The 27,908-nt window shown below is 42.2% G+C and overlaps 1 protein-coding gene across 5 annotated transcripts; it reads right to left on the reverse strand.

The window, feature by feature from the left end:
- Nucleotides 1-2: 2 nt before the first annotated feature.
- rnf157 (ring finger protein 157) lies at nt 3-27,854 on the reverse strand. Of its 5 annotated transcripts, XM_084342636.1 has the most exons (20): nt 26,817-27,852; nt 22,535-22,653; nt 19,537-19,625; nt 18,618-18,767; nt 16,438-16,555; nt 16,289-16,355; nt 16,149-16,192; nt 15,621-15,668; nt 15,393-15,464; nt 15,108-15,267; nt 13,304-13,416; nt 12,977-13,209; nt 12,623-12,725; nt 12,310-12,418; nt 10,035-10,249; nt 9,887-9,949; nt 9,750-9,798; nt 5,195-5,305; nt 4,214-4,248; nt 2,667-2,799 (listed from the first exon to the last, which is right to left on the reverse strand). In XM_084342636.1, exons 1-19 carry the CDS (start codon nt 26,902-26,904, stop codon nt 4,214-4,216), a joined length of 1,986 nt encoding a protein of 661 aa, XP_084198762.1. In that variant the 5' UTR covers nt 26,905-27,852; the 3' UTR covers nt 2,667-2,799. The 5 variants fall into 5 exon arrangements, with proteins under 5 accessions (XP_084198760.1, XP_084198759.1, XP_084198761.1 ...); XM_084342634.1 differs by lacking the exon at nt 4,214-4,248 and having other exon boundaries at nt 3-2,799; nt 10,035-10,150; nt 26,817-27,854; XM_084342633.1 differs by lacking the exon at nt 4,214-4,248 and having other exon boundaries at nt 3-2,799; nt 26,817-27,853.
- Between the last annotated feature and the right edge of the window lie 54 nt (nt 27,855-27,908).

A 27,908-nucleotide genomic window follows, 5' to 3' on the forward strand; every position in this document is an offset into this window, starting at 1 on the left:
CGTTTAGATGCAAAAACTTTATTGTCCGTTTGATGTTTTCTTTGACATTTTCACTCGTAATTCTAGAAAAGTGGGGTCGGGACCCATTCCTTTGATATCATACTGCGACTGGTGCCAGAGAGCGGCTTCATCGACACATTCGGACTGTGATCACGTGACTGTTTGCAGCTTGGATATAGTAGTGCAGTACTCTTGACCGTAACAGTTCGGGCCAAGGGAATAGGGAGCCAGCAACCGATACATAACACTGCAGAAGGATATGGAAAGTCTTTACGTGTGTGCAGTGATCCATCATCAAGTATTCTACAGGAGGGTGCAGGCTGACCTAGACTAACATGCTTACTCTACTATCGCCTCATGCACCGCAAAGTGTGTTGTCTAGGAAACAGCTAATAGTGCATTAAAATGTTGATATCGTCCCTTTTCAGTTGTTTGTTTTTACGTGAGCGCGCGTGTGTTGCGCGAGTGTGTAAACCTTTACAAATTTTTCACATATTTTCATCCACATTCTATTAAACGACACAGTGTTTTGCAACAAATTAAAACACAGAAACGGAGAACATCAACAACGAGGTGAGCTATACACTGAAGTTATACGAAACCGAAACAACTAAAAGCTTCACAAACAAGGAGATAAAGGGCCCGTCGGGGTGATAATAGACCATATATTCACATTGCGGCCATTTTCCTCTGACATGACACTCAAATGTTGTACTGCTGCCCTCTGAGTCATATAAACGTAGGCAATCTGATCAATTGTTGACATTTCACTACTTCTTGTTTGAATAGCAAATGTTAAGACAATGGATAGTTTAATTTTGGAGGGACATTGGACCATATTTAAAGGTAGACCACATTTAATAACAGATTAGCATTCACCTACATTCAAGCTAACGCAACTGTTTGAAACGTTACTGTTCTACACACATCTACACACACATCTAGGAGACATTTGTCTTAAGCTGAAAGTGAAACACACAGGATGCAATCAAACGATAATGTTAGCTAGGATGCCAACGAGATCATCGACGACAACAGCGTGTTGTCATTCAGCCACATTCTCGCTAACATTACTGTTTGATACGATTAGGAAAGGTGTAAATTAATTCAGGAATATCACTACACATCTTGTCTTTACCTGAAAGTGAAACACACCGTGTATTCAAACGCCAACATTAGCTAGGAAGTGGTTAAATGCTAACATCAGCTGAGGGGCTATTAAATAAATTGTTTTACCTTGAAATCAGGCCAAATGTGCCTCCAGATTTTCACTATGCACGATCTTTCCAGTCGTTGATCAATTTGTCAGATTACCTACGTTTATGCAACCTGGAACACAGCGGCCTTCAAGCTTCCCACCCTGAGCGTGATGTTGAAGGAAAATGGCCGCCGTGAGAAATAAGGTCTATAACAGGAAATATGATGGTGAACAAAATGCCAGCTAACCACAAGGTGGCCTAAAGCTCAAATTCACTGTATATTTTTCTCACAATAAATCCCTTTACAATGGCAAAATTAAAATAAAAAATAACATTTAAACACATCGAGATGTCTGGATTTGAATGCAACAAGCCAGTGCAAACACAGTTTTTGCTTGAACTGAGAATGAGCATCCTCAGGAGGAGATGCAGCTTCGGCGTCTTTATTGCTTGGTGTTGATTTCCAGTTGATAATACTGACATGCTGAGATGGAGCTGCAGAAGGAGAGAGGGTGGCGTGGTGAGCATGTGTGTTTGTGTGTGTGTGTGTGTGTTTTTGGAGAACCAGTTTATTTCCAGTTTCGGTGACGATTCAAATGTCACGTACATTCCCCTTCTGAAGAGATCGTCGTCCTACATTCTGTGTGACGTGTCTTTTTTTTCAAATTTTCAGTCCATTTCTGTTCATTTTGGCCGCCGTTTCTCGGCTCGTCCGCCACCTCACAAGTCCGACCACTTCTTCTGTGTTCACATTCAGCAGAGGTGTTTGAAAATCGTGGCGGGAATGACAGGAAAAAACGTCAGCGGAAGTCGAAAGCTGCATGCGAAGACGGGAGCTCCCTGATCCGAGGAGAGGAGTCGGCACGTTTTAGCTCGCTAGCGTGCCGCTGGCTTGACTTTGAACGAGTGTCCGACCTCTCGTTCAACATACAGTTTACAACAGAGAAGAATAATTAGTTAGTAATAAATCCGATTGCCGATCACAGTAGCCCCTGACTGTTTGGCTGGTAATAGAGGAGAGGAAAGGAGAGGAGCAGCATGTATTTTTTTTGTTGTTTTTTTTCTAAAGATAGTGTCACAATACACAGCTCTCATTGGTTAGACCTACAGGTAATAAATAATAATGTAGCAGTAGGCGAATCATTCCCACAACAAGTTATAGGTCACAGACAGAAAACAAAGAAACCGCTGTGAGATAAAAGTGCACAGATGACAGACAGACAGGTGATTCTGTTCCTCTTCCCTCCTCTTTCCACTCGAGAGGAGTTTCAGCGCCAGCAAAGACAATCCAGACAGATGGAGGAGGAGGAGGAAGAGGAGGAGGAGGAGGAGGAGGGTTTCCCTGTTCAGTGAGGACAGTATCCAGCGATGCAGCACTATGGCAGGGTAAGAAGAGCTGACTCTGGACGGAGAAGTCTGTGTGGTTTTTTTTTTGTGTTTGCTTGAGTGTGTTACACAATGAGTGGTCCGCGGCGAGGATGTTTAGGACTCTGGCCGTCCCTGTTCTCGGCCCCTTGCTCCTCCAGGTTGATATTGCTGGTGGAGGTGTGGTGGGGGAGGGGCTCCAAAACAGGCCTGTAGCCCCCGAGGTACATCAGACCTGAAGAGGAAGAGGACGAAGAGAAAAGAGAGAGAGGAAGGTCATCTTGCAATGTTTTCATCCAGTGTAAAAAAAAAAGTTTATCTATATTCTTCAAAAAAAGGGTATTTTCGCTTGGCTGAGGTGGAAAAGTTGGTGTAAAGAAAAAGTGACAAAACGGATTGGAAACAGATGTAGCGAATAAATAATGGCCAGCGTATGTGCGCAATAACCGTATTTCCATCTTGTTTTTCATTGCTTGAGGTTTGACTGTTGTTCCTTTATTAAACACAACATGTAATTTCTGCCACTGGCGTCTCTCTATCAAAACAAAATGTGTTGTGTGAAAAATAGATTTATCTTCACTCCTGTTTATCAACCTGACTGCAGCAGTGATCTGCGGAGGTGACCTCTGTCAGTCCTGTAATGTTGACTGTTCAGTGGAGCTGAAGGGGAAATGTTACTTTACTTCATGAACGTAACGTTACAGAGAGGAGACGGGAAGAAGAAGAGAGGACCGGAGTCTCTCGTGAGTGCTGAGATCGTTGAGAGTTGACCTGAATTTAAACACACAGATCCCAGATATGACCTAATAAGACATAGTGACGCAGCTTGTAGTCTGATGCTGTAAGTGTGCCTTCACTGCTTTAATGGACTCGAGTGCTACTCTTAATGCAAAACTAATTAATTAATTAACACCCACTGCTACCAGGATGCATACACACCAAAGACTTTTTGAAAGTTAAGACACATCACCACATTCTTATCTCGTGTCCCTGAATTAAGTTTTTGCATGTGCAAAATGTATGTATGCAATCAAAATCTCTCTCTCTAGTTTCGTCCTGTAAATCATTAAAATATTTCTGATGACTCATGCTGCAGTCTGGTTTGGACTGGAGACGAGAAACTGGGACACTGCAGGTGCTGGACAAACGTCAATATCTATATCTGGGTCAAAAAACCCCTCCTTATCTGACTGCGTGAGTTGTTCCACTGCTGCAATGATGCTCAACTTTTCTTAAACGACCTTATACTTAGTTCAAAGGGAATGTCTTGTGCACTGAATAAACAAGATAATAGGATCCGGACACGCGGTAAGGAGCTGTAAATATCAGCACGAATGAAAGCAACTTTAATGGTATAAAATGAATTATTAATTGTCTTAGGTTTCCACCACAGAGAGTATTTAATAATGGATAACATCAGCAATTAAAGCTACCTCACCTCATGTGCACATTGAAAAGAAATATATAATTAGAGGCAGAGTCTGTGCTGCTATTAAGAAAAGATAATTATTGTAGTGTGATCTTACATAAAATTGATTAATAATAAACAGATAAAAAGAACAATCAACAAAAAAAAATGTCATAACAACAAACCACAATATAAATATGACCCTGGTGTCTGTTTCTAACATCTGGCCATCACTCCATACCTAGTCCTCAATGTGCACTGGGCACGACTCCTCATCTGTCCATCCGAAAGAAGGCGAGAGAAGAAAGAGAGACGGAGGAAAGAAGAGAGAGGCAGGAAGGAAAATGTCCAGGAAACGACAGCAGAAGATGTGAAGAATGACGGGGGGGAAAAAAGGAGAGAAACAGAGAGATAGCAGAACACTTTTACGACACAGAAAGAGAAAACATGTCACAACATCCACCATAAAAGACCAAAGGGGTGAGTCAAGGGAAGGAAGGTAAACCAGGGTGTTAAGAGGGGAATGATGCCGAGCTAAAGGCTGTGATCAATTACTGATTGAAACAACCAAGACTTTAATAAATATATGCACACCTTTAGCCCTCATCACAGTAACCAAGTGTTCAGAAGCAAGGGTGGAGGACAGGAGGGAAGATGGAGGGGCGTGAGGATGAGTTTGCAGATGTTTTGGCAAAGCGGCTCGGAGCTGGCAGAAGCTGAACATGAACTCTGGGAAGGACCAGACTCTTCATCTCTGTCGCACTCACGCAAACAGAAAACATGCACACTCGCGAACGATAAAGGATGCACTCACACACACACACACACACAGAAACACACACCAGGGCTTCAGCTAAAAGGGGGAGAGGAGGGAGAGAGTGCACAGCTAACCGCTACTGAGAAAAAAGCGATGGAGCACCACAACACCAAAGGGTTAGGGATGAAGAGAAGAAGGAGGGCGCCAGATCTTCATGCTGGGCAACAAAACCTCCTCTCTGCTCACTAAAACTGACACTAAAATAAGAAATGTAATTTGTTTTCTTGCTTTCTTTTACAGCTTTAATTTGTATTAGCATGTTAGCACAGCAAGCTAATGTAAGCCAACTCATGCACTCTGCCTCCGTCATCCCACCTCGTCTTCCTCAACCCTCCCCTCCCCCCCCTCACTCTCATGCCCAGTCCTCAGCTCTCATCGGTCCATGTTCGAGAGGTTGCCACTCACCGGCGAATCGGCTGTCGGGAGCCTGCTCATTATCCAACCCCAAAGAGGGCGTGTCACAGAGGGCGACGCCCTGATTGTTATTGGCCAACTCTGGACACCTGCTCCGCCCACCTGCAAGCGAGGGCAAAGGTCAAACAAGAGCAGCCAGGCACAGCAGGGGTGGGGTGGGGTGGGGTGGGGTGGGGGGGAGTGGAGCGGGGCAGGCGGGGTGAGGGGAGGGGAGGAGGAGGGTGTCAGAGGTGGAGGGGTGAGGTCGGCCATGCTGGAACGGCATTAATAAAATAATAAATGATAAATTATTTCTGCAGGTAACACTTTTTGCTACACATCTTTAATAAACGGTAAACTTGGTCAATAGTTATTTCACAGAAATGAAATGCTTTATATTGTACAGGGAAATAACTATCATTTTAAAGTTTAATTAACTATAAATTTACAATTTATTAATGATGGCGATTATAAAGTGTCACCAGTCTGCGTTTTACCAACAAGTATCTGACTCAAACGTGAGATTTAAAAGGAACAAATGCAGAGTTTGACTCTTTTTTTGACACCAAAATCAGAGAAATCGCTGCGAACTACTTTGCTCTGATACTCAGTGTCTTTAACAGAATTATATATTATTATAATATATAATATTATATTCCAGTGGTTGGTAAGCATCTGAAGAATCTGACTCATGCAGGAGCAATAATCTACATGTGTGCTCTGATGCTCACAAGGCTTAATCTGCAAGATTTAATTAGACAGAACAACGTGTACAAACTGTACAGGGAAGAAAATGACGCTAATTTAGAGATTGCGTCAGCCTGTCTGGCTCTCTAGTTCAATATCACTACAGCAGGAGAGATTTGTGTCTTCTCAGTCTGAAAAAAGTTTCATTTTTACAATAATCTATCATCTGATGATATTTTTCCCTTCAAAAGGGAAAGGTAAGTTCGAGATTATATTAAAATCCAACAGTAGTAACAGTACTATACAAATATAGCCTAAGCAGTTACTTTTAGTGTTTTAATTACATGTAATATTTCCATCTAATTCTATTACATAAGTTTAATATAAAGGGTCACATTTAAAGTTTTTCTGTCAGGTTGATTCAATGTGTATGAATTAAATAACTGCATGTGAGTTATTAACTGAGACAGAAAAAACATTTAAAAATGCATCAGGTTTATGTATAATACTGGAATAACAAATACTTGAAAAAACAGTTTATGTAACTTTATATGTTACAATTGTATAAACTCATAAGGTTTATGTATTAGTCTGCATTGATTTCATTTAATCAGACTAAGTTATTTGATTTATTCACACTGACTCCAGATAAAATTCAATGACAATATTACCTGTAACTGAAATATTTAAAGTCACTTCTTTGAGTGTATAAATAAAGTTTGTATTGCACAAATTGTATATATATTTTTGTATACTTTCCCTTTTTGGTGTAATCTTTTCTGGTATTTTGTTTGCAGCTTAGATAATGTAATTAATGGTACTGGCAGTCAGGCACTGCTTGTTATGGTGAAACAGCAACTTAAATACTGTATTACCGTACAGGATGGGTTGACATGGTGATATATACCATGACACAATATGAGTTTGCCAACCATCAAATATGTTGCTGCATTGATTATATTGTGGTTGTATTGTGTGTTGCAAATCAATAAGCAGAACTGCCTCGTGGCAAAATTTGATTTTTACACGTATCTTTTGTGATGAGTTATCTTGATCTGGAAGATGGACTGACGAGAAAAACGACATTCCCATCAGGTTATCTTATCCACAGAAAACCGGTTCTGAATTAATTTTCAAGAAATTGTATCCTCTCACGGGATACGGAGTCTATTACTGGTATCTTCATGGTTAATATCATGATTGGGTTTTTAATCTACTGCTCACTTTATCTAAAAACATTTGACATTTTAAGATTTGCAACACAAAACACACTGATTCTCTGCAATTTAGCTTCGGCTGCTCATCACGATCACTTTATACAGAAGCTAAACTAGTCACACTTACTAAAGCATGACCACATATGCTATGATATACTACATAATGTGAATTTTACTGATACTTTTACTTTCTTTACACCAAACCTGCCTGACTTGCATAATTTGAAATGACCTCCTATTTTGTTCTTACAGCTGGACTCTGTCCTCTTATCCTTAATTTCTCAGCTAACACTCAACACAGTGTTTGCTGATACTTCGGCAAGAAACACTGGAGCGAATAATCTTTGATTTTGGTGTCTATTTTACATTTATCAGATAAACGACACAGAAATATTAATATAAACTCTCTGGATTAGCATCTTCCTGCCTTTTCCAGCATGGCCAGATAACAGATACTGGCATGTTTAATATGTGCAAGTGCCTCATGCCTGCAGCAAGCCTGTAACTGTGGGTGTCCGTGTGTGTGTGTGTGTGTTAGTGTGTGCTAATGAGGAGAAACTGGCAGAGATGACTGGATGATTGGCAGCTGAGCACAGAGACACGGACAGGGCACATACAGAAGCTGTCTGGCAGCGCCGGTGCAGATGCACACACACATGTGCGTGCAAACATACAGCGCGTGTGCACATTCACAGTCTGTCAGCAGGCACAGGTCCGCTCGTCTCCTAAAGAACTGAGAGGTCATTCAGTAACTCACAGGTGCTCAGAGTATCGTTTCAGTCTGGCCCGAGGTGTCCGAACACACACACACACACGCACACACACGCACACGCACACACAATCCACAGAGAAACTAATTTACATTTACAAGCTTCAAACTGTTGTCTGCTGAAGGTGACCTTGTTGTTTTTTGCCCTACCGTTCATTGACTCACACTCTCAGTACGCCACAACACTTTATTTAGCACTCGGTGACTCACTTCTTCACAAACACACACACTCACACACAGATGGGGCATGAGAGAGCTTGCACTTCATGATGCAGCAGCTAAAAAGAAAAAGCAAATTCATCGTGCAGAGCTTTTTCGTAAGCGAGCACACGTAAAATGACACTCCTCATACACAAACACTGGATACACAAGCACACGTACACAACCACACAAACGTTTAAATAGAGGTGCAAATCATGCAAATGCAAGCCAGTAGCCTGGTGTGCAGCAGAACCGTGTCTAAACAACACAGGATGCCTGTACGTGCTCGTTTCCTGTTGTGACCGAAAGGATGCTCAGATCGATTGGAATCAGTCGATATTTATTGCTAATTGCTTGATTACCGGTCATTAAATTCACCAATAAGGAAACTCTGGTTGTAAAACAGACGTTTCACTGCCTGGCTGGTCAGCTGTGGAGCAATTCAGAGGCCAGATCCTCTGAAGGACGCAGGGATGAAATAGGTTTTTTTGTTTTAAGGGAGAAACGTGTTAGCTGGCTGGAGGCTAAAGCATGGGCGGATATTTTATTTCATTGCTGGAGGGATAATGAGCAGAAAAAATTCAAAAGAGCAAAAAGTATTAAATGTTTATAGAGGAATTGCTGATGACTAGAAATAACTTTACTGGATAAAGGAAAGGTGAATAACTTAAGGGTTGTACCATCGTGTTAAAAGACGCAGCCGCAATGACAAATAAAGTAACAAAATCTAAGTGTTGCGTAATTAATTATCACTTTTGCAGTTCACTGACACATAATCACCTTTGAAGTTGATATGACAAACTTAGCAAATTAGCAAAGTGCTTATTTACACGTGCAGCAGTTATGGAGCAACATTATCTTTGATTTACACGCGTGTTTCTGGCCACTCCACCAATTCATGAAGGGAAATGTCTTCGCTGCAACGTGCTTCACTACGCTTCTTCTTGAGTCTGACATTGAATCTAACACAAGTTTAGAGGATACATCGGTTTTGTCCTTGAGGTTTGGACACAATAAAACTTGTGGACTGGATTTGGAGGAGAAATTTGTTGTTTCAGTCTGGAGCTGCAGACTCTGGAGAATCTCGTCTCTGAACTGTTTCACAGCCCTGAGGCGGTTTATGTTCCCGTCTATCACGTCACAATTTCAAGACAAGAACTGCTGTTGTTTCTTTGGGCCGCTGGTGTCTTACAGGCACCGTCAGCCTGCGGTCTTCAGAGTGTTCAACGGGATTATTTTTGGATGTTACAGATTTCATATGATCACAGTGTGAGGGGTCGGGGGTCAAGGAGCCAGATCTCGTCACATCCAGTTCAGTATTGTGCCCACAAAAGACGACTACAGAGGAAGAAGTCCTCACTGTGAAGTAGACTGAGGTTCCAGTGCACACACACTGTATGAGAAGCCATTCACTCCAGTTCAGATATTGCATGTTGCCGTGGTTTCAGCCAACGTTACGTGCATTTTAAAAGGGACTGCCCCATCTAGAGGACAACATCTGACATTTACTCCTTTTATTTTGAAAAGGTGTCATCACTCAGCCATGATTCAAAAAGATTTATGGACAACAACAATTTATCCGTCCATAATATAAAGTTTGTATGAAAGGTCTTTTTCACATGGCCTGAGAGCAACAATGCAGAGGGAGGTGAGAGGTCAGGGGTGAAAGGTAAGGGATGGTTGTCATAGTTACCTTTCCCATTAGACGGGGAGGAGCAGTCCTCTTCAGTGACATCGTTACCCTGGAGAAACAGAAAAACGATAAATGAGATAAACACACAAAATGAGCATTAATCACACACTGTTCTGCAAATAGTGTATTACAGTCACCTCTGAGTCCTGCTCCTCTACAGCCACTGAGTAGTTTTGTTCCTTTGGCTCCTGGGAAAACTCCTGAAAGAAAGAGAGACGGTCTAATTAGGAGTTTTGAACACAGTTTCAAAACAATGTCTCCTCCGTCCGTCACTCGATTCCTCACCCCGTCCTGCTGCGACGGCCCTCGGCTCTCCATGGGGGCGTCCTGGTTCTCCTCGCCCTCCACGTCTCCACCGTCGTCGCCCCCGGGCTCGCCTTCGGCCCCGGCCAGGTAGGACCCTGACATGGAGGACATGGTGTCAGTGCTGATGTGGGAGTGCTGCGAGTGGGACGAGGCCATGGACATCACTGACTGGACCAGGCTGCTGCTCACTGGGTCTGGCAGACAGACGGAGACACACATGACCGTCCGGCTCGTGTCGGAGGATTGTTTCGTTGGTTGCCAGGGGAGATTTCCACCGTTTACATTAAAAAAATTGATCCCTACTGTCAGAGCAGAGAACTGAACAGTAGAACAGTAAATTATTGGCCTTTTGGATGAATGATGAGCATATGTATTGTCATTGAAACTGGTTTATTAGATGTATTATTTATATAAAGTCTAGCCGGGGAACGATTGTCGTGAGAGCCATTACCATTTTCTATCTCATTACTGACTGAATATTTCTAAAGCTCTGAGTTGTTTGTGTAAAAATTCTCCCCAGACTTCTGTCAGCAACACAAGCTGAAGTCAGACTGCACAGGGATTAGCTTTGTAGGAGAGGACAAACATGTTTGAAGTCACTATTTCATTAAGTCTTTCATTCCAGCTGGAAAAACAGTCCTCTCTTCCTGTTTTGTGCTGAAAAGCCAGCCAGGAGATTTCCCATAAAATCAGACCCAGTGGCACCAACGTAAAACACTTGAGGTGGTTCAAGCTTATGATTTATTTATATTAAAATGCTGCATGCACCACCTGGAGCTCTTTGCTTTTAGCTTTGTGGCCAAACTTCAGAGATACTGCACACCACACTTTCATCCACTTTCTTCCACAAGTTCATTTTTAAAAGACCCAGAAACAAGGAGAAACAAACAGCATGTGAGCTGCTGTCTCAAATGAAAGTGAGATAACTGTATTAATCCCATTAAGGGAAATTATTTCACAAAGCACAAGAACAGCTGCATAATATAGATGACTTTTAAAAAAATGAGAACACTAAAGACAGGCTTCTTTGAGTAGTTACAGTGATGGCTTTTTTGTCATCCTGACATGGCTTTGTTTTATTTATTTATTCCTTTCGGGATAAAGGCCACATGCTCATGTGATATTTATCAGCTGGTGTGTGAGATGAGGTGGGATTGCTGCAGGGTGACGCAAATTGAAGCAGTTTGAATTTCCAAAAGGCAATAAAACAACACCCCAAATATATATTATATATTATTTATGAAAATACACAATTCCTGTCCCTATGTATAAAAAGACATTTTTTTATTGTTGGTTATTGTGAAGTATTCATTCAGAGAAAGGTTTTTAGCTTTTAAAAAGCTTTTTAAGTAACTTTTTATTTCATTTGTATCTAAGCTTCCTATTTGTGTTTCTTGTTTTTGTTGTTATTGTGAAACAACCAACACTGCAGATGAATATCTATCTGAAGTGACTCAGTTCACTCATGTGATGCTCAGTCATGTTCCCCAACTTCCTTCCTCAAACTCTGATGTATCGTCTGATGTTTCCCCCGAAGTTACAGTGAGAGCTGAGCAAATGAAAAAGTATTTCTCTAGGTTTGAATATTGCTGGAATCATTTTGGATAATGTAAGTCTTTTAAGGCTTTTAAGGCTTTTAAGTAAAAGTAACGTGGGCGCTTAGTCAGACATGAGACAGACATGTAAAAGTGCCACCACATTTATGTTATAAAATGTGCGTTTGAGAGGATGAACACATAAACAATAAAAACTGATTTCACTTTGCATCATCAGCTGTGTCAGTTGTCACTTCCTGAAATCTTGTGTTTGTGTGTATGGGCTTGTATTGCCAGTGAGGACCTCTCTGCACAGTGAGGACATTTTGGCTGGTCCTCACTACTAAGGACTGTTTGAACATTAAGACTTGATTTTAAAGTTTAAATTAGTTTGAGGGTAGAGCTGCGACGACTAGTCAATTAGTCTATTAGTTGAATGAAATAAAATTATTTTCCAACTATACTCGATAATCGATTAATTGTTTACGTTTTTTTTCCTAGTAAAAATACCAAAACATTTGTAGGTTCCACATTCTTAAATATAAGGACTTACAAGGTCATTTATGATAGTAAATAAAAAGTATTTGTGTTTTGGCAGGAGAATAGGTTGGCATTCAGGATTTAGTTGTGATAAAGTGCTAAGGTGAAGGGAATGCAGTATATCAGCAAGGGTCCTCACAAGTACAGAAAGACAAATGTGTGTGTGTGTGTGTGTGTACCTTCAGGGGAGGTGATGGTGGAGGACAGCGGGGTCCCGGTGCAGGATGAGTGGTCGATGGCTCCAGACGAGGAGAGAGTCAGGTTCTCGCTGTCTGGAGTCACTCCGTTCTGCGAAACAACGAGAGCAGCAGTGAGAGAGGAGCTCAACAACAAACATATACAAACCCAGAATCTGAGATATCAGACGACAAGATACACCAAAATGTATTGTCTCTGTTTCACACACACACACACACACACACACACACACACACACACACACACACACACACACACACACACACACACACACACACACACACACACACACACCTCCTGCTGGTCCACTGCGAGTTTGTGGCGACAGGCCTCCGATTCACTGCAAGACTTCTCATCCTCCTCCTCGGGAAGCACAGAGGAATTCTGGGAAAGTGACCTAAATTAAATGATTGACACTCAGTTACTTGGTTTGTGAAGATCGTGCATCATTTTATCAGCAGCAGGTTGAGAAGCGCAAAGACACACAGACTCCAGGTGAGCGACTGGAAGCTTTTGACATGCTACAAGATAGTTTAGTGTTAGAGCAATGCTGGCGACACCACCTACAGGTTATTGACATCTGCTAATCCAAGCAGCGAAAATAAATTCATTAATAATAAAACAACGAATAATGTCTGGCAGACTCACTTTGATCCACTCTTCTTGAGTTTGAGTCCCTGACTGGAGTTGGAGTGGTCTAGAGGGGAGAGGGAGCGGGCCGGCGCCGGGTGCGGCTCGCTGCTGTACGGCGGCAGCGCTCCGGAGACGTGGCTGGGACCGGAGTGCAGAGGAGGAGGGGCCAAGGAGGAGGTGTTGAGGGGGCCGTTCAAAGCCTCCAGGAGAGACACGGCCTCGTAGCCTGGAGGGATGTGCTCAGACGCCTGCAGACGAGGGGAGGACACTGTTGAGTCTACTGGGACTGGGAAAGGGTATTATTTTTATATTTTCTGGGTTTTTTTTTTGGTTGTGTCTCACCGAGTGTTCCTCTGAGTCAGACGTCTGTGAAGTGATGACGGGGTTAAAGCTGGTGGGTGAGAGAGGACTGAGCTTCTTCCTCATGGCTCGAATCTGCAGCAGAGCTCTGAAGGCTGAAAGAAAACCAGATATATATTTCAAGGACACAATTAATTTAAAAAAAAGGAGTTAAACGCAAAATTAGGATGAAACATTTTACATCAATCATATTCCTCAATTAAAGTGGGATTTTTTATTAAGGCTACAGAGTCAAATGAGGCTAAAACGAATTAAGTGCTGTTGCGTAAGATAATCTGTTTGGTCACATGTTGTACAGAAATGAAAAGAACTGGAGCATAAAAGAACAAGTTTCCTGCTGTTGAACATATGTTAGGGCCATATGTGAGGGAACATTAAAGAGCCCGTCTTATCTAATAATAACTGGGAGATTTTTGGGTAAAACGTTTGAACTCATTTAACTGGATAATCACTGTAAAAAGACAAAAAATAATATATCATGCCCATTTTAAAGTACCACTGGCTGCTTTGGTCTAATAAACTGGACTCATATAAAATAAGCAGGAGTTGAATGCAGCAAACAGCCTCTGTGTGCTCGTTAAAACAATGCTGCAGGTTTTACACCTGCTCCTCCCAGATGTTACATTTCAGATGCAGTCTTCTCTGCTGCTTTGAGCTACACACTGCATGAGACCAAGCGTACAATTTTCAACGGCGCCACTTCAGTTCTTTTTCTGAACATCAGTACTGTCTTTTAGCAAATCAAAACAAGTGCAAATTGCCTGTTTAGTTCCTAAAAATCACATGGGTTTCTTTTTTGTGCAGGTGGAGAGTCTAAAAGCTGCGACTGTGAGTCTGCAGATTCAATAATGCTTTTCTTCATGACACACAGTCTCATTTGATTCCTCTGTACTATTACTATTGTAATGAAAAAGAAATTTGTAAGGGTGGAAATGATGATTATTAGGACCATTGTGGGGTTTTAAAAAAAGAAAGTACGGAGCCTGGAGAGGTGGATGATATTCAGAGAAAACACTCAGACCCTCTCTGAGATTAAAGTTGTGAATTTAGAAGAATATACAGTATATCTTTTTTTTTTTTTTGAGGTCACATATAGGGGCTGTCACAATATCAGATTCTCACTTCACAGGTTGGATCAACCTCATTGCACCACAGACTGCACCGCATGCTTTGTGTGGGTCGCCTTATCAAACTGTACTTTGCACTGACACCACATTATCATAAGCATCCAGACTTTGCCTGGAGCTATAACAGTGATAACGTTGCATGAAGTAGTCCCTGAAAGCTGTCCAAACCAGTATGGTGTTTTTTCTTCTGAACAGGCTCAGTTCAAAGAAATGTCTTGTTCGGATGCTTTTGTGTTTTGTTTTTTAAGCTACAATGGCCCTAATAATTCATCGTAGGAGGCAGCTTTCACCAACATAACAATCTTTTTTCAGCACAGGGATTGATTGGAAACAATGCCACTTCAAAATAAGTAAAATAACAGCTTGTCATAAGTAAAAAAATCTGCCAGTGGAACAATTGCAAATTGTCTAAAAACAAGTCCCATTGCTCTCACTGAAGGACAGAATAGGATAGTATTTCCTTGTATTTCCCTTTATATCTATCAATTCTTCAGTGGGTAAGTAGTTTGCCCCAACAGACAAACACATACACAATACATTTACAAAGGTATGGACAAAATCAGTGCTTTAAAAGTTGATTTGATCTTTTTATTTTTACCAGATATAAGATAAATATACTTGGTAAGACTTTGCAGTGTTTATCATTGCTGTGAACTCACGCAGTCTGCAGATGGGGCAGCAGTTGGCCTGGTAGCGCAGAGTGTCTGCGCAGGCGTTGCAGAGACACAGGTGTCTGCACGGCAGGATGAGTGTGTCCCGCACATCCGACAAACACACCACACACTCAGCGCTGTTGTCACTGATCTCATCGTCAGCGACCTGGAGATAAAAAAAGGAACAATTTCCAAAGTCCATGATTCATTTTACCAAAACCGTCACGTCACATCTGATGCAGCCAAAGAGACGCGGACAGAGAAAAACCTCTCGTGTCGTCTGATGTTTACCTTTGATTCTTGGCTGTTGTATTTGTTCTCAATCCCATAGATCTCCTGCAGCAGATAACTCACTCCATCCACCTGGGAAAAGGAACACAGAGGAAGGAATAAAGGCGGCCGGTCTCATGTGGCGGGCGTCGTGTTCAAGAGGGAAATCAAGCTTTGGTGTATCTTTGTCTTTCAAAATGGTACACAAAAGGAGGAAGGAAGAGAGAGAAGAAAAGCAGGAGTACTCACCACTTGTTTCTGCTTCAGAGGCTTCACACAGTAGCTCCCGTCCATGTGCTGACAAAGAAAGCAACAGTTGGATATTAATTCACCCTGAATGAACTGCAGTTTGTATTCATTAACATCCCTTAATACACACAAAGCGCTACATATTTATGTTTGGGGACCGGGCGGCTCTTCATCTTTTATTCTTTTGCATTGTCTGTACTTCCTACATTTTCATGTCTAAGGTCATGAATCAGTTTTGTCTCTGCTGCAGCATCTTAAAAGAAATGAGGGATTGGATCCCTTGCATCCCTTTACACTGATATCAGTTATCCACAACCAAAGTATATTCAATTTAGAGCAATAAAAAACAGAGAAAAGAAGAAAATATCCACATTTTTGAAGCTGGTTGGCATTTTAGCTGGAAAACTTACTTACATGATTGATCAACTTTCAAAATATTAACAGCAATAATAAGAGCAGATCCCCGCAAACATATGGTGCCTGCCATGTTTCACTGGCTCTGACTCTGATACAGAGCGTCTCGCTTACCTTTTCAAACGTCGCCAGCAGTATGTGAGAGTGGCCCAAATGCTCTGCAGAGAGAAGACAGCCGACACGCCCTTTGTTTAAAATTCTGCAGCTCTTCCTTCACGTCAGACCATCGGAGTGATAAATACACGGTAACTCACCTTCCCCCTCGTCTACGACGGCCTGCACCACCATGGGGAAAATCTCTTTGTCCATGTCGAACAGCAGCTGAGGAGAAACGCAAGAAGGTGAGGAGAGGAAACAAAGTAGATGTCCATCAGCAATGTGTGTAAAACAGTTTCAGGCCCACCTCCTCGTCAGCCCACTCGCTGAGGTTGACGGTGTGTGAGGGCAGACAGAACTGCTGGCACACTCCCCTCTTGAAGTGCACCGTCTCGGACTGCAGAGAGCTGTCCTGGGGCAGGTAACTGCAGGAAACACATTATTACACATGATGGAGGCGAACGACAGACCAGTCGGCGATTGTTTATTCCTGCAGCAGTTTGACATATTGCTGCGGATGCTTGCATTTGACATCATTTAAACCATAACAGTCTATTTCTGTTTTAAAATTGGCAGTTACTAGTGATGGAGACATTTTCTGAAGCGGAGGATAAGCAACAGCTTGCAGCGTGCATCATGTCTGAACAATGCTACAATCACAAATAGCTCTTTATGCAAGATATGCAACTACTGACATGTAACGCAAAATATATAAGATATGCATGTTGGCATGACTCATGAATGTCAGCATGAATATTTATGAGAAGGTTTTTCTCTTCCAGACGAGCCTGTATTTCTTTTTCTCTTCTCTGAAGGTAGCAGATGTCCCGTCTTTGATATTCACTAGGAGTGCAAGAAGGAGCGAGACTTCCTGCCTTCCTGCCGTTTTTTCCTCTTGGGGCCGTATTTCAGAAAAAATATGCGTGTTTTTTTTTAAACCTGAATTGTACCGTGAATTACAAAGATTAAAAATCGTTTCGTTTTGCGTTAAACTGCTAGTGTTAAAAAATGATCATGGCACAGCTCAAACGGGATCGACAAATGGTTCGTCTCTCGTCATTCACTACCATACAAATTTTCTCCGAAATAAGGTCCCATGATTGTCCACCAGAAGGGGCGTGACTTCCCTCTGTGATTCGACCTTTTCTCTTCAGACACTCACTCTCTCCCTTTTCCAGATTTGTGATGTGTGCCACTGAACTCATTGGGATCATTATTTGTGACATGACTGGAGGCGACGAATCGCTGTGGCACTAAACACTGAGTCATCAGCCTGCTGTGACTGAATTAATTCAGCTGATAGCCTCCTTACAAAATCTATTAATTTATTGATGTGTATTTAATCTGCATCAGTTATGTCTGTCTGATACCAAATCAGCTTAAACGAGTGAGTACTGCACTCTGATAACATCGTCAGATTCACCGTAGACAGTTTAAAAATAGGGAATCAAAATGGATGCAGCAGAACGAGAGGTATTGTCTTTTTTAATCTAAACAAACAATCTTCTTCCTTGAAAACTTGCTGCCTAAATTACCGACAATGCGACGCACCCACCAATATTTCAGTCGCAGATTGATGCTGCGTTCAAGTCAACACCGGAAGCTGGACAAAAAAACTTGACAAAACCCTCAGCGTGCATAAAAGAAATAGATAACAGATGCTATTATACATTTTATTCTACATCACTTTTATGCTTGGAAATGTATCTAGATATTCACTGAACTTAAAATGCTGTCATCTAAAAATACATCCTACCCCGTCCCCCTTGGGTGCTGCCATTGTTGTGTGACATCTGACAACTGCTCCCTCGTGAAGTCAGGGGAAGTTTACAAGCAGAAATATCGACTTTGAGTGATCGCTTTCTTTCGTAGGACGTCGGAGATTTCTGAGCTCCGTGTTGTCTGGAATGCAGCATTAGATGTGTTATGAAAGCAGCAGCTAATGTAGCCTCGAGCTGTTAACCTCGAGCAGAGACAAGGAGCGTCTGGTGAGCTCACTTCTTCTTCTTTTAACCGCACACCAACAGATGTTTTTCATCTACTTGTACTCATCTTCAGCAATAATCAACCCTGAGACAACTGATCACACTTGGCTCAGCTCCCTCCGGAAACACAAAAGGCTTCACACGACTCAACTTTGATGTGTAAAATCTGTGGGGCGCCGCTTTGACAAAGGTCAGTATCAACCGAAGCATCCCTGGTTGTCTCTTAAAGAAACAGTGTGACGGCAAATATCTTCAAGGGTAGCCTTGAAGGATGCAGCTGCTGTAGACAAATTGCTGGTGCGAAAATATTTTGAATTAAATTAATCAAATGTTTGTGCTCATCTGCAGTGATTGCAGACTCTTGATTGCGGGCAGTTCCGTGTTCAGCAACAAATCAGCAGTAATAAGGCTGTGATTTCAGGAGGCTACACAACCTTCACAGACTCAGAAGAAGAGATCAGCTGCACTGATTGCAACTGCATGTAGTGATCGGTAAACTCACACTGGCACTCCATTGTGAAACTCCTCTATGGCCTGGTAGTAGATGGTTATGGCCACCTGTGTGTCGGCGTCGAAGGTGAACTCTATGTTGTAGCAGGCCCTGTTCTTCACCGCCGCCTCGTCGCCCGGCAGCTTCAGGTCCTCGCTGCACCTGCGAGGGGGAGAGGAGGGGTGGTGAGGGGTCGAGGAGACAAGGACGAGGGAGAATGCTCTTTAAGAAGAGAACAGAAATCTGAGCAAGAGCCAAACTCAAGTGTTTGAATCATAGAGAGTATTTATAGCATTTATAAAGAGCTTTAAAGGTGAAATATGTAAGAATTACTCAAACAGGAGGCAGCATCGGGCCTATCCCTAGAGTAGCTATCCACTACTGCTGCTAACTGTAGCCGCTGTTAGCAAGTTAGCTCGATTAGCTGTGCATCTAGTGGTTGGACAAGGAGCTCGGAGAACCAGGGGAGTGTTGGTGTTTGCACCACTAACACAGGACTTTTGTACTGGAACAGGCTGTTGCTAGCTTGTTAGCATGCTAACTTCAGCTGATATCTCTGCAGCTGTTAATAATTTGAGTTAATTTTTGAATGTTTTCAACTAAAATTCTTACATTTTGCACCTTTAAGCACTTAAGCGTTAACATTTTTCTTGTATCTGAGTGTTTGTCATGTTTTCAGGGATAAGGGACACTTTGTGCTTTTATTTTGTATTTCCATTTTTATACTTCATTGTGTTTTTTTCACGAGTGTGCCTGAAGAAAATGAAAGTTTAAATTACACGAAAGAAAACACGCTTGATTTGACACCACTCCTTAAATTGGCTGTTGTGGCTTGTTCCCTAAGAATAGCTCAGTGGACATAACATTAGACAGCAGTAATGTAATGAGGGGTTATGTATGTATATGTTTAGGCGGACGGAGAGGTGCGTACCTTACGAGCCGCAGCGTGTCCTTGCGGATGTTTATAAGGCTTCGTAACGTCTTGACTGGTTCCTGAGGTGGAGGGGCTGCGTACGGGAACTGAAAACAAAAAGAAAACAAATTATAGATGTAAAATACATGTTATGAGACTGAAGAGTGAAGAGTGCATTCATCTTCCCTCCACCGCCCCGACATTCCTCTCCTCACCACAGAGAGTTCAGGGTTACAGAAAGTTTAACCTTAGCAGCGTTTCGGTTGGTCAGCACCGGCGAGATCCGTGCTGACAAGTGCTGAGCCGGAGCAAAAAAATCTGCTCCGATTGTGTCTTTCCAGGGACGAGGCTGACACTTCAGACAGTGTTTTGGCACATTTATGCACACCCAGGGACCGCAGGAGTGTGAAATAGTTCAGGGTCAAACAGTCACCGTCTTTATTTCAAGCTGGTTAAAAGACCAGATGGGTGAATTTTACCGCATCAGGAGAATTTTGATAAGGACGTTACACACCTTCTGCGATTGTCTTTTTCATTATTTAGCTGGTTTAAAATCGCAACCTTTAAACTTGACCCGGCGTGTGGTTCACTGCTCAGCTTGTTGTGAAGCTGCTGACTGAGCGTAAAGGGAGAGCCGAGTTGGTCTGAGGATCACTGGAGGAGAAACACGCAGGATGTGGTCAGATACCTCCACACTACAACCCCTCATCTGTCTGTAATGTGTAAGTGGGTTTGTGTGGCGGTGAATGGCACCATATTCAGCGCTATTACACATCTGGGCTCAGCAGGAGTCACGCCTGTAAACTGCACAAACACACAGAGATGCTGAAAAGAACCATTCATTAGGGAAACTCACAGGCAACACTGTAGGTCTTGTAACGCATCAAGAATCACGAAACATCGGAGCAGCAGTCTGTATTTCTGCTCACACGCTCGCACTAAAATAAAAAGGTTAGACTGTTTTCCTTTTTAAATACAGGTGAGTGTGAGTAGTTGTTTTCTGAAAACATCATTTCAGGGACGACAGACGCGCTAGCAGCTCTGTGAGGCTGTAATTAAGCACAGCTGTGTTTTGAGCTAAATGCTAATGACGGCATGTTAATAAGCTCACAATAACAATGCTATCATGCTGATGCTAAGCAGGTTTGGGTTTTTTTTAACCATGTTTGCTTCTTCAGTTTAGCATGGTAGCTTCATAATTAGCCTGCGTCGTCAAGATTTGAAAACATTCTCCCCGCTTCAGACTTTAAGTGGCATGAACACAATTTTTTTTTTTGTCAAGTGAAAATAGCTTAATATTCTTTCTTGGCGTTTCTCAGGTGTGAAAGAAAAACTATTAACAACCAGGTTTACAAAGGGTGCAGTTGATGTTTCATTTACATTAGCCCTGTAAAGTCTTGTGAAACAGATTGTAATATATCCTCTGGAACAAACTGAAAACATAAACCTCTCTTGGTTTTTTTTATCTCATTGAATTACATGTGCCTGAACTCATCCTGCCTTTAAAACATAATATAGAAATAAAAAAAAGCATTTTTTTTAGCTGCTTCTCGCTCAAGAAAATCGTTACAGCTGACACAAACCACCACATAGAGCAAGCAAGCTAATCGTTACTTAAGTCGTCATGTAAGACTTGAGATAAACTTACTGTATATCTGACCAGTAATACTCAAACATTCGACAGATATATATTTTTTTAGGTGGGCCTTATTTTAGGTGGCTAAAATATCCTCCGTCTTGCTGTCGGTACCACTTAGCAGTACAAAGCTCTGCTTCCCTGTCGGTGCTACATGCTGCTTCTCCACACAGGCGGAGAGCGGATGGTCGTCTACTGCAGGTAACACACTGACAAGGGATAAGTACCTCATACAACCCCACATCAAAAGACCCAAACTATCACTTTAATAAACAGTATATTTTCGTTCCAGGATCGCACCATTATGTCTGTATTTGTCGAGACGTTTCACTAAAACCCATGAATGTCGATCTCATGGTGGCACAACGGGTAAAGCGAAGTGATCACCGATGTCAGTGGGCTTCATCCTCTGGGGAACATAAATATCTGTAGAGAAGCTGCTGTGATATTTCAGTCCAGGCCAAAGTGGTGGACCGACTGGCACTTCCATCCACAGAGGCACCAGCCTGGCTAAAATCCATTTGGTACATCCATCTGCTTCACGCAGGAGTCTCTGAAAACCCCTAAATATAGCCCCGACCATTATCATATTTGTAGAGCAGCAGCAGGAGACCGAGAACAACAATTGCGGTTGGTTTTATGATTCAATGGCACCATCTGCTTGGAAACCACCAAACATTATATAATGCTGGTAAAGCTCAGTCACACATGCGAGAAGAAAAAAAACACATCACCAGCTGAATTCTGTCCCCACAGGAGGATTATAAACACCCACATAATCGGCAGAAAAACTGCACTCCTAATTTTAGCCCCAGTCTAGACAGAAACAGCAGTGCGACTGAGATTAGCACAGGGATGGAGCAAAGTTTCCTCCGTATCAGCTGCACTTAGTCAAATACTTTAGCTCCCTTCAAGCCTTTTAGTCTGTGTCAAATTCTCTCTTTCCTCTCCGGACTTGAGCTCTTTTTGATCCGCAGTTCTCATTAGTTTGACCTTCAGGTTCCCGATTCGGTTGAACAAACGAACCCTCCGGAGGAAACGCCACTTATCATCCTCTCTGCGCGAGGAGCGAGCAGACTGTCATTTCACTTTTAATTAGTTTGACAGGATGAGACGCTGAAATAAATCAGTCACAGTCTGAAAGCCTGTTAATTGCCACTGCAGGAGTCAGAGCGGCTGTGATGTATCAACTCCTGTTCAACGAGGAAGAGACATCTGACACCTTTTGATGCTGCAACGAATTCATCAATTAGTCAATCAACAAAAAATTGCACAACCAGGACATCTATCAAGCAAAACTGTCAAAAAATGTGCAGTGTTTTCTTGTTAAATGTGAGGATTTGCTGTTTTTCTCTGTTTCATATCAGCGTTAACACCTACCGCCACAGGTCTGGTCCCCAGGAAGTTAAGGTCTGTGTTTTCCCCAAACAGGTAACCCTCCGGATGGGTGGAGTCAAACTTCTCTCCCCCCATGATGAAGTGGCTGGCGAAGTAACTCCCTGCACAAAGACAGACACACTTTTAGACACACTTAACTTGAAATACGTCACATCAACTGAGATCACAAAAAAAGATTAAAGGTGAGCAGAACGTGGTTCATTTGCTGTATCTGACCCAGCTTTGAAGTTTGTTTGTTTGTTTGTTGGTTTGTGAGCAGGATTACGCAAAAACTACAAAACCGATTTCTACGAAACTTCATTGGAGGATGATTCTCTGCCCAGAATAGACCCACTTAACTTTTCGTGCAGATTTAGGAATTATTTCTCACTTTCTTTAACATTGCAAGATATGGCATTTTTTTTACATTTTCGTTAATTTCGCAAGGAATAAGTTGTGGATCTTGATGAAAAAAATCAGGCGTATTTAGGTGGCTGGTGTCTATGAGTGAGTACAATTTGGTGCAGATCCTAATAAAAACCGGATCTAGCAGATGTAAATATGTTTTAATAGAAAGTAGGTTTTTTTCAGCAAACACGACATTGGATTAGGCTTGATTGGAGAAAATTGGATTGGTAGGCCTTGGCACACAATCTAATTTAGAAATTCTTTAATCAAGTTAATCATCTTTGTTTTCAGAATAAAATAATTGAAAACTCAAAACTTTATATTTTGTGCATTGCAGGAAACATTGTTTAAAACATTTGGCTATATGTTTATCATTATCAGTGAAATTATAGCTGATGAATGGAGCCAATAATATGAAGCCAAATTACTTTCATTGATTTAACAAGCGCTGCATTAACACAAAAGGAGAAGAAGAAGAAGAAGAAGAAGCAGAAGCAGGTAATCATTGGTTCGCCTGAAAAAAATCCACATCATGCATCCCTGGTCATAAGTAATTTGGATTTTAGGGCCCAGTAACAGAGAAAAACGCTGTTAGAACCTGAGTTTTTTGCAGCTAATTTTACCCAACTGGCATAAAACATTTATTTTCCCTAAAAAATTTGAATTATTTAGCTGCACCTTTATCCAAAATACCTCCAGTCTCTGCAACAGCCAAATAATCTCAAACGGCCTGATCTCAAACACCAATGCAAAGATATTTATCCTCAAATTGTCGAGAAAAAAGCCTTTAAGACAAGAAATTACATCAAAAAGCAGAGTTGTTTTTCTTCACTTATTTCAAGAGGACAAACGAAACCCTGGGTTGTTATCGGCCCGCAGCTTGTCCACCTGTTTACCAAGACGTTGGGTAGATGACAACAGACTAAATAGACGTTCCACCTTTTAATCACAGGGTGAGCTGTTATCATAAGACTGTAATGGTGGCTCACAGTCTTTAAATACACGCTGGAGAGGCCGGTCACGTATCAGCTGGTCTGCTCCGTCTCCTATCGCACGTATTAATGCTGGAGACGAGGACGGGTTCGGATGCTGTGACCCGAAAGCCGCTCACGCTTTAGAAAAACTCCATAACACGACAAATCATGAGCTAAAAAAAGCCCCGATGGTGACGCTCCCCCTCTTTCTCTCCCTCTTCATCACCTTATTATTATTTACAGCAGGTGGGAGCGGAGAGCCGGGCCGAGGCTTTGTCACCAGATCCCAGCAACAGGAACTGGGGCTGACAGATCGGTTTCACCAGCAGCCGTCGCCACCACCTCCAACACCACCATCGCCACTCCTTCAGGCTGCAACCAGGACTGTGATCATAAATTCATACAGGCTAAATTGTGTTGAGAGGGGTGCTAACGGCAGCCACAAGTCAACAATTACTCTTCCCTCCCATCCTTTTTTTAGCACGTAATATCACTATAAATCTAGGATATTATCAGGATATCAGAATATATCCTAACATATCTCGTCTGAGTGTAATAAAACTGCACTTATATGCACAGATTCTGTTCCCGGTCACAGGTTTTAATTTGCTTTATGTGTTTGCTTACCGTGGAATTGAAAAGCAATAGCACTGTTTCTCCTCAATGCGATTTTTTGACGTAATATTGGATTACTGCTAAAACCCCCGAGCACGTCGCTGCAATCATGAAATGTCACACAGAGGAACAATAACAAGACAGATTCAAAACACACGGGGCAGTCTGAGGTTCAGTTTGTGAGTCACGTGAACTGAGTAAGGTTTGGTTTGGAAACAGGTGACAGAACGACACCTGAAGTCAAGTATCAAAAGGGGTGCTATGTCGTTTTGGAGAAGAAATTTAAAGACATAATTTTAATATTTACAATATTAATGAGGTGATAATACAAACTGAGAAATATTTATCTTTTCCATAAATGAATAAACAAGCTGTTCTCAGAGGAAAATAAGGTCCGGAGAACACTGTTTGAAGCTAGAAAGGTGGCAGGGTCCGCCACATACAAACAAAGTGAAGCAGTATGAGACTGTGTTGTCCTTTAAGGTCAGTTTGTTGAAAACCATGAGAGTTTGTCAATGAAGATCTTTCTCTTCTGATTAAAATGTCTTCCCCAAACCTTAATAGTGCACCTTAGACACATTTATAAAATGAGCAAAACCTCTCAGATGCATGTGTGAATTATTTTGCCTTGATAATACACCATGTACATCGAGCAAAATTATGAAATTAGTCAATAAATCACTGATCGAAGAATCTGACCAAGCACTCTTTTATAGACAGATTTAGATACGAGCTGAAAAAATAAGTCGACGGACAATAAATGTTGAAGCAAAAATGCTAGAAATCACAGGTTTCAGCCTCCTTTCTGGTTCCAAATGTGAATTTTTGCAGGTTTTTTATAATCTTCTCTGATAATTAAATGAATTTGGACTGTCGGTCAGACAAAACAAACCATTTGAAGTTGTCACATCGGGCTCTGGGGACATTTTTCATTATTTTCTACAGTTTAAATAACTAAATGAGCAACCAAATAACCAAGAAAATGAGTAAAATATGAATCGATGATTAAAAAAGCAAAAGATCATTGGTGGCATCCGTTGCTTGATAAGGCAAAACAAATACATTTGATAGCTGAAGAAGAAATCTATTACAATTGTGTGTTCTGCTTTTAAATTAAACACTTCACAAAGAATTTCTCGACAATTTTGACTAATGACAAATCCTTAAATTCATTTTTAAGCTCTAATTCCAGCTTCTGCAATATGAATATGTTTACACTTTATATTTGCATCCTGTAGCATCCATGATTTATTTATCTTACAGACAGACTGAGGCAGTATGATACCATCAACACAAGTCTGGCTGCCTGCTAACACATGATCGTAGTAGATGCACCGAGAAAAGAAGCAAAGCCGGTAATAAAATGAATATAAAACTGTGGATTCACAATGCAGATTACGTGTCCCTGCATTTTTGTTGCTGTCAGCGTGTTTTTTGTTTTTAAATTTAACACACTTCAAACAGAATTAAATAAAAAATATATTCTCATTCCAGCTTCTAAAATATGAATATTTTTAGTTTTTCCTGTTTCATATCGTAATAAATTAAATATATTTGGCTTCTGGACAACATCAGCCTCACATCTGGGAAACTGGGAATGGCATTTCTTACTATTTTGACATTTTTATTGACAAATTGAGTCTATAATTGGTTGCAGTCCTGTTTTAAATCCAAAAAGCAAAAACACAAATGGCTTCTAGAGACGACGAAACTTCTCTACTGCTGCTGCTGCTGATGGTGATGATGGTCTTTTTATTTGCATCCTCTCGGGATCCACCATGACTTATTTATCTTACAGACAGACTGAGGCAGTCTGGCTTCCTGCTAGTAGATGCTCCTAGTGGATGCACCAAGATAAAACAAAAAAAAACCAAAGCCAGGGCCATAAAATGAACATGAAACTGTGGCTCCACAGTGCAGATGACAGTCTTGTGTTCTGCATGTGTTGCCGTCCACCTCCATGGACAATACAAGTGGTGCAGTGCCAGAAATAAATTAGAATACATGATAAATATGATGAATAAACATGAAGTAAAGGCAAAGTTATCCTCTAGGGGGGAAAAAGGGGAAAAATCAGGTAAGGGCCCTCCTCATCCCCTCTCCACAGGTAGCTCCTCCAGGTTAAAGGCTCAGATGCCCTGCAGGCCTGTCAGTAAGCTGATGGTATTGATGGTGATGTCTACTTCTTTTTTTTTTCTATAAATCGTCTGCAGTCCCCCTCTGGGAGACATGGATGTGGTGCCCGCCTCCCACCCCCCTCAGTTGTGACCTGTTGTTGGGTGACTTACCAGATTTCGGTGGATAACGGTACACCGAGTTGGACGGGATGTCCACTTCTTCCACGCCTATGTTCTGTCTGCTCGTTAAAGCTCCCATTTCCAGCCAAGTAGAGAGCACACGGGTTAACGGGCATAACACTGGAGCTCGGCTTTGTTCGCGGCGTCTCCTTCACTCCCGATCATTTAATCCAGTTCGTGCTGCCCTGTCCATTTCTGTCGAGGTCCGAGCCCCGCCGTGAATGTGACCGTCCGGGGAGGAGGAGGAGGAGGAGGAGGACGGGAGGGGGGGGGATTAGTGGTTGTTCTCTGCTTATCCCTCCCTTGTCAACAGCTCGTTTTTGAGGCAGAAAAAACAGCCGTCCGAGTCGCCTCAATGACGGATAAGCGCTCTCGTGGTGCGCCGCGATCGCTCTCGGTCGAGCCCCGAGTGAAAAATCTCCGTCGCCCCGGCGTCGCTTCGCTTCACTTCACGGGCGAGTAGCTTATACGCGGCTCTCGTCGACACCTCCCGGCCCCGGCTGGACGTCGATCATGTCTCTCCCCCCCGGTGCTTTTTCGTTCCTGTCAAAGAGGTCTGTGGCTCCACATGACGTCAGCCAGGCACAAATCCGGGCCGTGGTTTTTTGCGCAGTCCTCCTAGTGCCGACCCGCTTTGTAACGTGACCTTCCTCCACCAAATGTGCGAGTGGCGCTGACTGCAGTGCAGAGAGGACGGCCGTGTGGAGCAGAGACACCGACCACCCCCCTCAGCATCAGATTAAAGTCCAACTTCAACCATTTATAGCCGGAAAATGGTGAACATATGATATAAAAAGCGAACCGAAGCTTTTTTTTTTTTTTTTTTTTTGCAACAAGTAGGGTGATGGAAATCAATCTGTGTGAGCTGTACACCCACACAAGAGTCAAAACAACGACTTTAAACTATAAAAATGAGCGTTAACTCGTAATAAAAAGCTTGTGGGGTCATTTTTTTAGTGAAAATAAGCCAAACAAAGGCAGAATAACGGTGCAACCTTGCCGTCAATAGCGACCCCCCGCCGACAGGGGGCAGTGTGACGTGTGCATGTGGAGGAACATGCAGCCAATCAGAGGAGGCCGGCG

The sequence above is a fragment of the Pagrus pagrus genome, assembly GCF_965226575.1.
Source record: "Pagrus pagrus genome assembly, chromosome: 21".
NCBI classification, from domain to species: domain Eukaryota; kingdom Metazoa; phylum Chordata; class Actinopteri; order Spariformes; family Sparidae; genus Pagrus; species Pagrus pagrus.

Coding starts and splice junctions, on each gene's coding strand:
- rnf157 (XM_084342633.1), bottom strand. CDS start 26,904: ATGGGAGCTTTAACGAGCAGACAGAACATAGGCGTGGAAGAAGTGGAC. Junction 22,654..26,816: donor CCGTTATCCACCGAAATCTG/GTAAGTCACCCA, acceptor GTCTTTGTGCAG/GGAGTTACTTCGCCAGCCAC. Junction 9,799..9,886: donor TAGAGGAGCAGGACTCAGAG/GTGACTGTAATA, acceptor CTGTTTCTCCAG/GGTAACGATGTCACTGAAGA.